Raw genomic sequence first — 15,334 nt, 5'->3', positions numbered from 1 at the left:
AAAAAGATTATGGAAGTCATTTAAATAACCATGTGATGCATGAATGCCTATTTGTGGATAATCCAGTGAATTCAGTACTTTTACATAAGATAAGCCACTACTTTTTTCATCTCAGTTGTGCAGCTTTTGTTTTACAGATTCACATACTAATGATTATTTACGAAACCGGTGATTTTCAAAACACTTTTTAGGCATTTGGCACTTTTTTGTGAACTTTTACACTCAAAATACTTTTACTTTTATTTAAATGCAATTATCAGTTTTATAAATAATGATTTATAATGTTGTTTTTAGAAATTATACACTGTAAAAAATAATGCACTAAATCTACTCAATAAAATTTTGGCAACAGGGTTACAAGCAAAATTATTAATTAAATTTAACATATAAGAATTGAATTAGAATTAATCAAATGAATTCCTTAAAAGTCAACCATTTAAAATGAGTAACTGCAAATAGCACACACAAAATTGAGAACTCTTTATTTTTTTATTACCAACATTGAAGACTCCAACAAAACATCAACATGTAAATCTGCTAATTCTCCAAAAGAGCTGTAGACTAATGACAGAAATCTGTCTGGTTTGTAACGAGAGATTTAATGTCTTTTCAGTTGATTTTATCTTAGGCTGCGGCTGGAAGTCAGTTGTAGTTTCTCTTTCCTTGAGTGATTCTGCTTGCTTGTTATCATCGGATCTGAAAGGACGTGGAAGTAAAAACAAAACAAAAAAAAAACGCAATTTAAACACTGCAAGCAATTTTTATCCTAATACAGCTTCTTTGTTTAATGATGAATCCGATTGCCGATTTTTTTTTCAAGCAAATGGGCCGATTCTGATATACCGGTTGCTGACCCCAAATTAATTTGATGTTTATTTGCTCTATTATAGGCCAAACAGATTTTGGCTTTGTGAAATTATGCTACATAAAACATATTAGACGGACTGTATAAAATGCAGATTCTCTCTCTGACAGTAGGTGGCGCTTATAGAACAGCAGCAATATAGGGTTTCCTTGGTTAAGGCTGTAAAAGAAAGAAGCGCCACGCTTATAAACGCTACTTTACGGTCGACCGGTGCATCTTTTATATGTGATATGTGATAGAAATAGTGCTAAGAACATTTACATTTATATTGCATTTTTCTTAGACCGCACATACCCCAGTGAAGACTTGTCTCTCTTTCTTTGTGAAACGGATGCAATTATTTTCTTAATTAAGCCTGGTGTAGCTCAATATTTTCCTGCCTCTAGGCTCAGGGTGGTATAAAAGAAAAGGACACATTGATGTTCTTGTTTTTTTGGTCACAACACTGTGATGCATTATCACAACAACAGTGAAAATACAGGAAAACTCTATAGTTTGTATTATTTTATGTTAATTTACATACTTAAAAATGCAACTTCAGTAGTTTATATTTTAAAATGAACATGTACTCAATAATTACCCTATTTACTTTATTGCATATTACTGGTCTTAAATAGCAACTGTTTTAAAAATGTATAATAATCATAGATGTTTCTTTAGCAGCAAATCATCATATTAGAATGATTTTTGAAGTATCATGTGACTGAAAACTGGAGTAATGATGCTGAAAATTAAGCTTTGATCACAGAAATAAATTAAATGTTTCTATATATTCACATAGAAAACAGCTATTTTAAACTGTAATAATATTTCACTGTTTTTACTGTATTTTTGCGCCTTGGTTACCAGAATAAAAAAATCTTACCGATTCCAAACCTTTGAACGGCAGGCACTGAAAGTGAAATAAAATCATGAATAATCAAACAAAATCTGTCCTTTTAAGCATGTTTTCTGAAAGTGTTCATCTCGAGTAGTTCAATACTGATGATAAATTGCTTTATTTTCCAGGATGGTTCCAGGCGGTGCAAGGAAAGGAAAAAGACGGTGTCGTTCAGTAGCATGCCAACAGAGAAGAAGATCAGCAGTGCAAGCGACTGCATTAATTCAATGGTGGACGGGTCTGAACTGAGGAAGGTGCGCTCCAACTCCAGAGTCTACTACCGTTACTTTCTCCTAGACGCCGACATGCAGTCTCTGCGGTGGGAGCCGTCCAAAAAAGAGTCTGACAAGGCCAAGATTGACATAAAATCAATTAAAGAAGTACGTACCGGTAAGAACACAGACACCTTCAGGGCCAATGGAATTTCGGATCAGATTTCCGAGGACTGCGCATTCTCCATCATCTATGGGGAGAACTACGAATCGCTTGATTTAGTGGCAAATTCGGCCGATGTAGCAAATATATGGGTGACTGGACTCAGGTACTTAATATCGTACGGAAAACACACTCTTAATATGATTCAGAGCTGTCAGGACAACATGCGTGCGTCCTGGCTGGGTGAGCTCTTCGACGAAGCGGACATCATTGGGGGAAAATGCATTAGTCTTTGTTCAGCTGTACAGCTGATCAAGAACTTAAGTCCTGGAGTGAAAAATGTCAAGATCGAGCTGAAGTTCAAAGAGTTGCACAAAGCGAGGGATAAAACCGGTTCTGACGTGACCAAGGAGGAGTTCATCGAAGTCTTTCACGACCTTTGCACGAGACCAGAAATCTATTTTTTGCTGGTGCAGTTCTCAAGCAACAAGGAATTCCTCGACACCAAGGATCTGATGATCTTTTTAGAGGCAGAGCAAGGCATGGCGAAGGTGAGCGAAGACATCAGTGTGGAAGTTATTCAGAAGTATGAACCCTCAAAGGAAGGGCAACTCAAGGGATGGCTCTCCCTGGATGGGTTTACCAAGTACCTCATGTCAGGGGAATGCCACATCTTTGATCCCGAGCAAAAAACTGTATGCCAAGACATGAACCAACCCCTATCCCACTATTACATAAACTCTTCTCACAATACATACTTGATTGAGGACCAGTTCAAGGGTCCCTCAGACATCACCGGCTACATCCGTGCCCTAAAGATGGGTTGCAGGAGCGTGGAACTTGATGTGTGGGACGGGCCCGATAATGAGCCGCTCATTTACACGGGCCACACGATGACCTCACAGATTGTCTTTCGCAGCGTCATCGACATCATCAACAAGTATGCTTTCGTGGCCTCGGAATTTCCTCTGATCCTGTGCTTGGAGAACCACTGCTCCTTGAAGCAGCAGAAGGTAATGTTTCAGCACCTGAAGAAAATACTCGGAGACAGAATTCACTCGGATCCTCCCAACCTTGACGACAGCTACCTTCCGTCCCCCTCGGACTTAAAAGGAAAGATTCTTCTGAAAGGAAAGAAACTGGCGAGCAACTGCACCGGCTCCGAAGGTGAGGTGACGGATGAGGACGAGGGTGCAGAGATGTCTCAACGGATGAACAACGAGGGGAGTGAACAGCGGACGGTCGTTCAACCCAAAAACTTCCAGCTTTCCAAGGATCTCTCCGAAATGGTAACCTTATGCAAGTCTGTTACTTTTAAGGATTTTCAGACTGCTTTCCAGAACCAGAAGCACTGGGAGCTCTGCTCATTCAATGAGGTCTTCGCCAATCGTTGTGCTACTGACCACCCCGGTGACTTCGTTAACTACAACAAGAAGTTCCTAGCGAGGGTTTACCCAAGCCCAATGCGAATCGATTCCAGCAACATGAACCCGCAGGACTTTTGGAAATGTGGCTGTCAAATAGTAGCAATGAACTATCAAACACCAGGTCTCATGATGGACCTCAACATTGGCTGGTTTAGACAAAATGGCAATTGTGGTTACGTTCTACGCCCAGCTATCATGAGGGAGCAGGTGTCTTATTTCAGTGCCAATACTAAAGACTCAGTTCCGGGAGTGTCTCCACAGCTCCTTCACATAAAGATCATTAGCGGACAAAATTTCCCCAAACCCAAGGGCTCAGGTGCCAAAGGCGATGTGGTCGATCCCTACGTTTACGTTGAAATTCATGGCATCCCTGCGGATTGTGCAGAGCAAAGGACTAAAACGGTCCACCAGAATGGCGACAACCCCATCTTTGATGAGAGTTTCGAGTTTCAGATTAACCTTCCGGAGCTGGCAATGGTGCGCTTTGTCGTTCTGGATGACGACTACATTGGGGACGAGTTTATCGGTCAGTACACAATCCCGTTTGAATGCATTCAGCCAGGCTTCCGCCACATTCCCCTTCAGTCTCTGACGGGCGAAGTCCTTCCACACGCCTGGCTCTTCGTCCACGTGGCCATTACTAACCGCCGTGGTGGGGGTAAGCCTCACAAAAGGGGGCTTTCAGTCCGCAAGAGTAAGCGGGGTCGGGAATACGCCAGTATGAGGATACTTCTCATCAAGGCTGTAGATGAAGTCTTTAAATCTGCTGCACAGCCACTAAAGGAGGCCACTGATCTCAGAGAGAACATGCAGGTGAGATAACGCTTACTCACTGAGAAACAGAATCGTGACTTGTTTTCAAATGGCTGCCAGAAAGGTTCTGTACACCTTATTTTATTATTAAAAAGAACAGGTGCGGCTATTTGTAACTTGAATGTGTCTGGCTTCCGTTGTCATTTGCTTTCAGTTATTTTACCTAAACCAAAACAGTCCGTTATGCTGCTTTATATTGCAAACTTTTAATTGTTAACATATTATTTTGATTTCATTATCATGATCATAAACACACTGGTTTGTAGCTTAAGTCGTTTAACCGTTTAATGCACTTTTTTAATTCTTCTAATTATCTACCTATAGGCGTTAAAAGGGTGGTTGATTATGATTTCACTTTTTTAACTTTAGTTAGTGTGTAATGTTGATGTTTGAGCATAAACAACATCTGCAAAGTTACAACGCTCAAAGTTCAAAGCAAAGGGAGATATTTGCTTTTAAAGAAATTGCTTTTTAATGACTACAACAAACGGCTGGTATGGACTACACCACATTCCTCCTGGGTTAGTGACATCACTAACCCTAAAATGTACATAATCCCCGCCCCCGGAACACAATCTATAGATTATCAAGACAGAATATGCTAATCAATCATTAGAAGATAGTTAACTCCACATCAGCTACATACATTTAAACATAAACAAAAAAGTTTTTTACATTTTCAGGGCACAAGCTTTTGAAGCTCCGCCCACTGTGCCGGGAGCAGCAGCTCATTTGCATTTAAAGAGACAGACACAAAAACGGTGCATTTTCGCTCACCCTTAAAAAGTGACAATTTTAACATGTTATATAAAAACATCTGTGGGGTATTTTGAGCTAAAACTTCACACACACACTCTGGGGACATCAGAGACTTATTCTACAGCTTGTGAAAAGAGCATTATAACACACCTTTAATGGATCTGAAGTCTCGCACATTCAAAGAAAATCGCTTACTTCAGTGTTGCAAAATAAGGTGGAAATGAATGCAAAGACACAATAAACCCACAAGTAGCATGCTTAGATGAATATTGTTGCATTCATCCCAAAATCTAAAATAAGAGGAAATACATTTAATATATTTAAAAATATATATTAAATATAATGGCAAAATAAATTATACATAAACATACATTTCTTTTCTTTGATTTAAAGCAGCATACCATCATTGCTGTAATGCAATATAAATAAAATCATATTGCAGTATGGTAATGACATTCTGTGGTTTGGTTTTATTGTGGGACTTTAGGTATATTATTTTTACCTATATACCTCTTATTTTAGTGAAATATTTTATTGGAAAAAAATCATCGCTGTATTTAAAAAAACATCTGCATTATGGTAATGAGATTTGGGTGGTCTGGGGTCTAGTTTGTAGGACGATTAAGGAAAATATGTCATTTCTTTCTTTAGATTTTTAGGTGAAATATGATCTGGGAAGGTTTTGTGAGATTCACCCATTCAGTGTCTGCAAAGTATGCAAATGATTAATGTTTAGTTTGAAGCTTGCCAAGACTCTCCAACCTTATTTCATTGTCGCAAGTATCTTCTTTTCGTAGCGTGAGAAAGTTTTCTCAAATGTAGTGCACATCAGAAAGTCGACCCTGAGAAGGAAGCACAGCTTACAGGACGTTTCTCTTCACAAGGCCAAGAGCATTTGAACTGAAATCTCTGGCACTGATAAACAAAAAACAAAAGAGCTGATTTTAATCAGTTATAATTCCTCGATGTTGCACAACTTGTTAGACTGGCACAAAATACTTAGAAGATCAACCGCAGTCCCTTATTTAGCCATGAAAACTGAAAATATACTCATATATAGGCTACAGGTAGGAGATCAGCCAAATTCCTTTTTAATATTTAATGTGGAAAATGTTGCATAACACAGGGTTAGTATGTCCTGAGGCATGTGTCAGTTATATCCCCTTAAGAAGAGATTAGGCCGTCTCATGGATAAAAGGAGCGCTTTCTTATAACAGGAAAGCACTGAGAATATTTTGAAGTCAGGAAATAGTGTTTTTTTTCTTTTTTTTGTCGTTTTAAGATTATACCGCAGATGGTGTTTCAATTTGTTTCCCCTTCATTGGATTTTGGTCTGTTGCCTTTAGAATGCAAATATAGCAATCTTGTCAGAATGACCTTGACTCATATTCCAGGATCAGTTATAATCCAAATAATATTTAAATGCAGCTTCTTTATTTTGATGCTTTGTATTAGGAGATGGTCCTCACTGCAGAACACAAAATACAGGAGGAGGAGTTGGATCCAGATCCAACTCCTCCCACCTTAGATATACCTAAACCTACCATCTCCAACCCCATGATCCCTAAACCCACCCCTAAACCTACCATCTCCAACCCCCTGATCCCTAAACCCACCCCTAAACCTACCATCTCCAACCCCCTGATCCCTAAACCCACCCCTAAACCTACCATCTCCAACCCCCTGATCCCTAAACCCACCCCTAAACCTACCATCTCCAACCTCCTGGTCCCTAAACCCACCCCTAAACCTACCCATCTCCAACCCCCTGATCCCTAAACCCACCCCTAAACCTACCCATCTCCACCCCCTGATCCCTAAACCCACCCCTAAACCTACCAATCTCCACCCCTTAGATCTGGATCCAACTCCGCCCCCTGGATCTCGGACTCCACCCCTTAGATCTGGATCCAACTCCGCCCCCTGGATCTCGTGTACTGCAGTGAGGTGCTACTGTGTATTAGGGCCAAATCGGTTTAAGTGCGATTACATGGAAATTGCGATTAATCGTGCAGCCCTACTAATAACTTCAATTAGCCTATTGTGATGAATCTGGTCTTAATAGATTCCTTGAGTCATGCCGAGAACATAGCAACCAATATTTGCTATAGTCGGCCGAACTTTCTGTCCGCCATTAGGGCTGCACAATATATCGAATTATCGAAATATCGCAAATGTATATTATGTGATATGCATATCGCAACAGCTTGCAATAACTAGGGTTATGAACAAAAGACAAAGAGAAAATCACTCGCTGCTCTCGGCTGAATAACTTTTGTAGCTTTAATAAGAATCAGTATATATATAATTCATACAGTGAAAACTAAGCAGTGTTTTATTTTTTATATTTGATTATTGAGTTTGTGTTGTTAAATAACCCTAATGTAGGATAACCTGAACCCCTGAACCCCGAGGTTTACACTGATGTTAAAATAACACTTCTTATATACAGTAAAACACTGATGTTCACTGGCAGAAGTTTAGGGATGTTTTCTTGTCACAAAAAGAATGTGAAACACATGTAGGTCATATAATTTTAAATATATTTTAAAGATAATTTAAGTTTATTTTACACACTTTAAGCATTATTGTATCGCATTATTTAATGAGCTATCGCAATTTTCTACAATATTGTGCAGCGCTGTCCGCCATTATGATTTTCTTTAAAAACCTACTTTTTTCAAACTCCTCCTAGACCGTTTGTCTGATTTTCACCAAAATCGAATCGTATCATCATCAGACCATGTTAGCAAAATGTTTTCGTGTCGATTTACGAAACCGTTTTCGTATACCGAGGCATGATGACTCAATGACTCTGAGGCTGTATCTCTGCAATGCTTTGGCACATTGATACCAAACTTTGCATCTGTCATTGTCACCTTACGCTGACCACACCACATCAATTTGGTTACAGCGCCACCTATTGTTCGAAAGTGATAAACCATTAAAGGGATAGTTCAACCAAAAATAAAAATCATTCCATGATTTACTCACCCTCAAGCCATCCATATGACTATCTTCTTTCAGAAGAACACAACCGGAGTTATATCTAAAATAGTGTTGCACGGTGTACCGATACTTCAAAAGTATCGCGATACTCGGAAATTAAAAACGTCACGATACCTAAATTTATCAGTATAGATACTTTAAAAAAACAAAACAACGCCTCCCTATGGACGTCTGTGTTTTTTTCCTGACGCACGCAGCAAAGAACCTGCCCCTGTCAATGTCATGTGACAAAACACTACAGCGAGATGGCTGCATGTGCGAGCACAAGTGGTCCACGACTCGTAGAAAAAGATGACGCGAGGAGTGACATATGGAGGTACGTTGCCTACCTTGCTCTGTTGCACGGTGCACCGATACTTCAAAAGTAAATCGGAAATTAAAAACGTCACGATTCCTTCATTTATTAGTATCGATACTTCTAAGAATGACCGCGTTCCAGATTTGTAAGGCCGGCGACACACTGGCTGCGTGTTGTGTCCGTTTTTATTTCAGCTCCCATGTTAACTGCCTGCGTGACACACGCGTCTGGGCGCAGCTCGAGACGCGCGGAAAACGCGTGCATTCTAGAACGCCTATTTTTCACGCGACACGCAACCGTGTTGGAAGCGTTTCCAGGCAAAATAGAATAGGAAAAGATGTTTCTATGTAATTTTGACACGAATACATATTAATAAGTGACATTTTGATGTTTGAAAGTTTTGACATAAATACAATAAATGTAATTTAAAAAAATATTATCGATTTTCAAATATTGCACCTCTCAATACAGAACGAATTATTCTGTAGCCTATTTTGCCGTCAACACTGCCGACGTTGTCTTTGCTGCTATATATTTATGTTTAACATGAAGTATAGGCCTTCCACAACTCTCTACCCACATGTCAAATATATCACCAATGAGGCTTATCATATGTTACCAATATTAAACATTGTTTAATATAATCGCTGTTCATATTTTTATTCAAAGTTCAGAATCAAGATAAAGCTCTTATGTTTCTTATTGAGATAATGAGATAATGCTGCTAAATGTATAATTTTTTTTTACCTTGAATGCCATTGCTCTAATTTATTTTTTATATTTTTATATTTCATATTTTGTTCAAATGTTTAATATATCTGCTGTTCATATGTTCATTTATTAGTGTGTTAAATGATTAGAATGTTGTCCCGGTTTTAAAATAAAGCACAGCAATGATATTTGAAGAGTGTTTCTCCCTTTTCAGGAAAAGTATTGAAAAAGTATCGAAATCGCAATACTTGACTTGGTATCGGTATCGAAACAATAATTTTGGTATCGTGACAACACTAATCTAAAAATATCCTGGCTCTTCCAAGCTTTATAATGGGAGTGAATGGGGGGTGAGATTTTGAAGCCCAAAAAATGCATCCATCCATCATAAAAAAATAATCCATACGGCTCCAGGGGGTTAATAAAGGCCCTCTGGGTTTTTGTAAGAAAAATATCCATATTTAAAACTTTATTAACTATAATTACTAGCTTCCGTCTAAATAGTTTAATATATTGTAAATAATAAATTGTTAACTATATGTGTACCACAAATATGTGTGTTTTAAACACTTTTATATTGTTATATTGTTATAAGTTTATCCTAAAGTCTTTGGATACCACCCAAGTCTATTCCAGTGCATTTTTAATTTTTTAAATATTAATATATATATATATATATATATATATATATACTGTATATTAAAAAGTGCCACATATTACTTTATCTTTTCTGAATAATAATGCTAATAAATGGTTGAATCAGAGTTTTGAATCAAGAATCATTTAAATGAACAGTTTGAATTGTTGTTTAATTTTATATTGCCAGCAAAAACATTAATGAGTATGTTATGGTTATTTAATATAACGCCTGAATTATTTTACATTTAAATGCTTTAAATCAGAGGACTGATGAAGTAGCATTCACAAGCTCTCCTGCTTTGGTGTTTGCTTTATGTCAGCACACGCTATTCTATTCATAACACACTGTACATTACGGGTATTTTAACAGCTCTGTTTACATTGCATTCTTTTCGTGGAAACAATTCCAGGCGCTTCTGCCACATTCACTATTTATACTGTGTAAATGTTCCCCTGTTAAATATTGCTGTCGTTTGTGTTTAAAACCCACTAGAGGAGCTTTCACAAGAAAAATGACGTGTTCCTCCCACCGTGCCGTGCTTTTGTAGAACACACACTCAATAAAACCACTTCCTATTGCATTTCTTGTTCGTGGACGTTCACTATGGGGAAGTCGGCACCTTGCTGGCATCAGCTTGGTTTTGTTTTCTCGTCACCTCCTACAATTAGGTCACTGGGTGTGTTCGAAAGATCCTACACTCTTCCTATTTCTGCCGTGTGTAGTGTATGTGCATGCACAGAATATATTGTGTGGCATGCAATATGCATAGAATACCCAGAAGACCTACTATACCAGATGTGCACTATTGAACAGGAATACTATATCCCACAATCCAGTGCACTCAACTTTCCATTTTCAGTGTACTGTACGTGATATTATCAGCCATGATTTTTTTAATTTATTGAATCAATAATATTTGATTGGACTGCTAAGGGTTCATGCATAATAATGTATTTATTTCTGAGATTATAATTAGACACCACTTGTTGATTTAAATATGCAACCTGATGAGGTCATGTGGCTTAAAAAAACTTGGTGATAGATGTTCTCCTGTGCTGTAAAGCATCAGACGTGCACTCTTCACACTCTGACCTCCATGTCCTCCACAGAACGCCATTGTGCCGTTTAAAGAGCTGTGCGGTCTGTCCGCGGTGGCTAACCTGAAGCAGTGTATCCTAGCGCTCTCCCCGCGCCTCAGCGGGCCGGACGCGAGCCCGGTTCTGCTGTTTAACCTCAGAGATCAGTACCCCATCATGGAGGCCCAGGGCCTGCTGCCCGAAGTCCTGAAGAAAGTGGTCACCGCTTATGAGATGGTGAGTACATTTACATAAAGATCTATACAACACACATCGTTTCAAAGCAGCAACAACCAAGACAAGTTTTAACATTGCAAAGTTTTATGGCAACATTTTACAATAAGGTTCATTAGTTAACATTAGTTAACTACCTTAGTTAACATGCACTAAGAATGAACAATACTTCTACAGCATTTATTAATCTTAGTTAATTACGGTGGCCGAGAGAGCTCAACGCGCTGCAACTGAAGAAAACACATGCAAATAGAAGAAAACACATGCAAATAGAAAACAACACATGCAAATGCATGCAAATAGAAGAAAACACATGCAAATAGATGAAAACACATGCAAATAGAAAAAAACGCATGCAAATGCATGGAAATAGAAGAAAACGCATGCAAATGCATGCAAATAGAAGAAAACACATGCAAGAAAACACATGCAAATAGAAAAAAAACACATGCAAATAGAAAACAACACATGCAAATGCATGCAAATAGAAGAAAACACATGCAAATAGAAAAAAACGCATGCAAATGCATGGAAATAGAAGAAAACGCATGCAAGAAAACACATGCAAATAGAAAAAAACCACATGCAAATAGAAAAAAACACACGCAAATAGAAGAAAACACATGCAAATAGAAGAAAACACATGCAAATAGAAAAAAACGCATGCAAATAGAAGAAAACGCATGCAAATAGAAGAAAACGCATGCAAATAGAAGAAAACGCATGCAAATAGAAGAAAACGCATGCAAATGGAAAAAAAACACATGCAAATGGAAAAAAACACATGCAAATAGAAAAATACATCCAAATAGAAACAACGGTAACACTTTATTTTACAGTGTCCTTGTTACATATGTTACATGTACTTACCGTAGTAATAACACTAAATTATGCATAATTACATGCAACTAACCCTCAACCAAATCCTAATCCTACCCTAACCCTATAGTAAGTACATGTAGTTTATTAATATATTACTCAGTGCTTCAATATATAATTACACTGTAACAACGACACCTTAAAATAAAGTGTAACCAAAAACACATGCAAATAGAAGAAAACGCATGCAAAAAATACAAAAAACATGCAAATAGAAGAAAACACATATAAATAGAAAAAAACACCTACAAATTAAGAAAAGATCATCATCAGTTTCACAACACAACCAAACACAGAAACACACTGCAAATAACACAGACCACAAAGGAAATGTTTCCAGGGGAACCAAATAAGTGACGAACCCGGCTGGGACGTGCTTACAGCTCAAAAGTCGAAATAAATAATAATAAAAAAAGATAGAGAAAAAGAACACGAGGGAAAGATATTCATCTATACATCAGTTACACTGTACAAATGTTTTCATGTTATGTTTAAATTTTCATGAAGAAAAGTTTCATAAGAAATGGTAGGTAATGTAGGGTCCAAAGTTTTAAAGTTGAGACATTCACACACAGATATATAACGCATAGTATATTTATTTGCAACCGTTATGTTAACAGCGTTAATAAGACATTTCTGTGGTAAGAACAGCAGCTGATGAACGCTGTGCGCATGGGAACATCCCAGGTGAAAATAACGAGGAAATTACATTGTCTTTCGTTGCTCCCTTCATCAAGTGCATTCCAAACGGCTACATTATGGCACACTAGTGCCCTGCTTCAAGAGCTCTGCCATCTGCCCTTCGAAGGGAGCAGGGCATAGGGATGCTCACGGGCAATAGGCACGTCCCAGCCGGGTTCGTCACTTATTTGGTTCCCCTGGAAACATTTCCGTTGTGGTCTGTGTTATTTGCAGTGTGTTTCTGTGTTTGGTTGTGTTGTAAGTATTTGGAGCACACGTGTGTTGTGAAACTGATGAAGATGTTTTCTTAATTTGTGGGTGTTTTTTCCGATTTGCATGTGTTTTTTCCCTATTTGCATGTGTTTTTTTCCCTATTTGCATGTGTTTTTTCCCTATTTGCATGTGTTTTTTTCCGATTTTCCGATTTGCATGTTTTTTTTTTTCGGTTTGCATGTTTTTTTTTTACGATTTGCATGTGTGTTTTTTTTCCGATTTTCCGATTTGCATGTGTTTTTTTTTATTTTCATGTTTTTTTTCCGATTTGCCGATTTGCATGTTTTTTTCTGTTTGCATGTTTTTTTTTCCGATTTGCATGTTTTCTTCAGTTGCAGCGCGTTGAGCTCTCGGCCACCGTAGTTAATATTAATTTCAACATTTACTAATACATTATTAAAATCAAAGGTTGTATTTTTAAACATTTAGTTAATGCACTGTGAACTAACAAGAACAAACAATGAACAGCTGGATATTTATTAAATTACATTAACAAAGATGAACTAATATAGTAAGAAATGTTGGTTACACTTTATCTTAAGGTGTCATTGTTACAGTGTAATTATATATTTAAGTACTGAGTAATATTAAGTAACTACATGTACTTACTTTAGGGTTAGGGTAGGATTAGGATTTGATTGAGGGTTAGTTGGTTGTAATTATGCATAATTTACTGTTATTACATGTACGTAAGTACATGTAACATGTAACAAGGACAAAGTGTTACCGTAAAGTGTTACCAGTTTTATTTTAATATTGCAAATTAGCCAAAATATTTACACTGAAATCTCCCTAAAGAACACACTTTCTGTGGTTTGCATGATTGTATGTATAGCCTGTAGTGAATGCAAAGGCTTTTTGAATGCATGTTGACTCAGATTTGATGGGTTGCAATGATGCAACCATGAATAAACCAGGTCCGTATTCATGGGTCATGATAATGGGTTCCAACAGTTTTTGTTTTTGCTTATGTTTGAATAATGCACCATCACAAATTGTAAATTCAAACTCCTGGGAAAACTGCCCGGAGAATAGCTGTGTTTTGCAGTTTGATGAGCAGGAACGGCATTAAAGTCTCCGAGCTTTCATTTCAGGAAGATCCCTGGAGCAAAGGACCACAACAGATCCACATGAGAACCAATTTTGCACGTCAACATGTCAAAAATTGGCTTATTTATTAGCTTATTTATGTTATTAATAGCACTTTAGGAGAACTTCAACCATAGGCCTTAAATAACACTTTACAATAAGGATCATTAGTTAATATTAGTTAACTACATTAGTTAACATGAACTAATAATGAACTGCACTTATACAGCATTTGTTAATCTTTGTTAATGTTAATTTCAACATTCACTAATACTTTATTAAAATATTGTTAACATTAGTTAATGCACTGTGAACTAACAGTAGTATAATAATAGTAGCGTAAATTGGTAAAACTTTACAATAAGGTTCATTAGTTAACCTGAACTAAGAATGAACAACACTTCTTCAGCACTTATTAATCTTAGTTATGAATTTCAACATTTACTAATACATTATTAAAATCAAAGGTTGAATTTGTTAACATTAGTTAATGCACGGTGCACTAACATGAACAAACAATGAACAGCTGGATATTTATTAACTAACATTAACAAAAACAGGAACAAATGTATTGCGCATTGTTAGTTAATGTTAGTTACTACATTAATGTTTAATAAATGAACCTTTTTGTAAAGTGTTACAGTTTTTTTGTCTGGTATTGTTGCTGAAATCTATCGAGCACTGTTTATTTTCCAGCGACATGCATATGAATTAGCTGAACGATATGCTCATCTTGAGGAAAAGCGTGAGTGTTTGTGCACCAGTTGAACAAGGGGCGTCTGTTGTCCTCCTCCCGCTCCCTCGCTCTATAAATACCCCCTTATAGTGGCTTGTCTGCCACCAAGACTGCAATTTCTTCAACCATTAGTAATGTAATGACAGTGGGCACGTCAGATGAGACAGATGCTCCAGCTGTGTGTGCAACAGGCTTCTGGCTTTCTCTCACAGATACAACCAAAAACTGATTCAACTCACATTCATGGAAATATCAAGGAATTTTAACTGGTTTTCCAGGCTTGGAATTTTCTATAGCGCTTATATTTTCTTCTGATATACAATTCCATTCAAAAGTTTGGGTTCTGCTCATCAAGGCTGCATTTATTTGATCATAAATACAGGAAAAACAGGGATATTGTAAAATATTATTACAATATAAAATAGCTGTTCTCTATGTGAATATATAGTAAAGTGTAATTTATTCCCGTGATCAAAGCTGAATTTTCAGCATCATTACTCCAGTCTTCAGTGTCACATGATGCTTCAGAAATCATTCTAATATGATGATTTATTAATATTTTTGTGGAAACTGCGATGCATTGTTTTTT

At 37.3% G+C, this 15,334-nt stretch overlaps 1 protein-coding gene across 1 annotated transcript in view; it reads left to right on the top strand.

Moving 5' to 3' along the window:
- The window catches only part of plcl2 (phospholipase C like 2), a 58,645-nt gene that overhangs the window by 21,168 nt on the left and 22,143 nt on the right, over positions 1-15,334 (top strand). Inside the window, exons 2-3 of the mRNA XM_082150062.1 lie at positions 1,874-4,360; positions 10,887-11,090. Of these exons, the coding sequence (XP_082006188.1) occupies positions 1,874-4,360; positions 10,887-11,090 (2,691 nt within the window). The remainder of the gene's footprint in view (positions 1-1,873; positions 4,361-10,886; positions 11,091-15,334) is intronic.

The sequence above is a fragment of the Leuciscus leuciscus genome (genome assembly GCF_965113295.1).
Source record: "Leuciscus leuciscus genome assembly, chromosome: 20".
NCBI classification, from domain to species: Eukaryota; Metazoa; Chordata; class Actinopteri; order Cypriniformes; family Leuciscidae; genus Leuciscus; species Leuciscus leuciscus.
The sequence above is the reverse complement of the archived record's forward strand: the minus strand, read 5'-3'. Positions and strand labels throughout refer to the sequence as shown.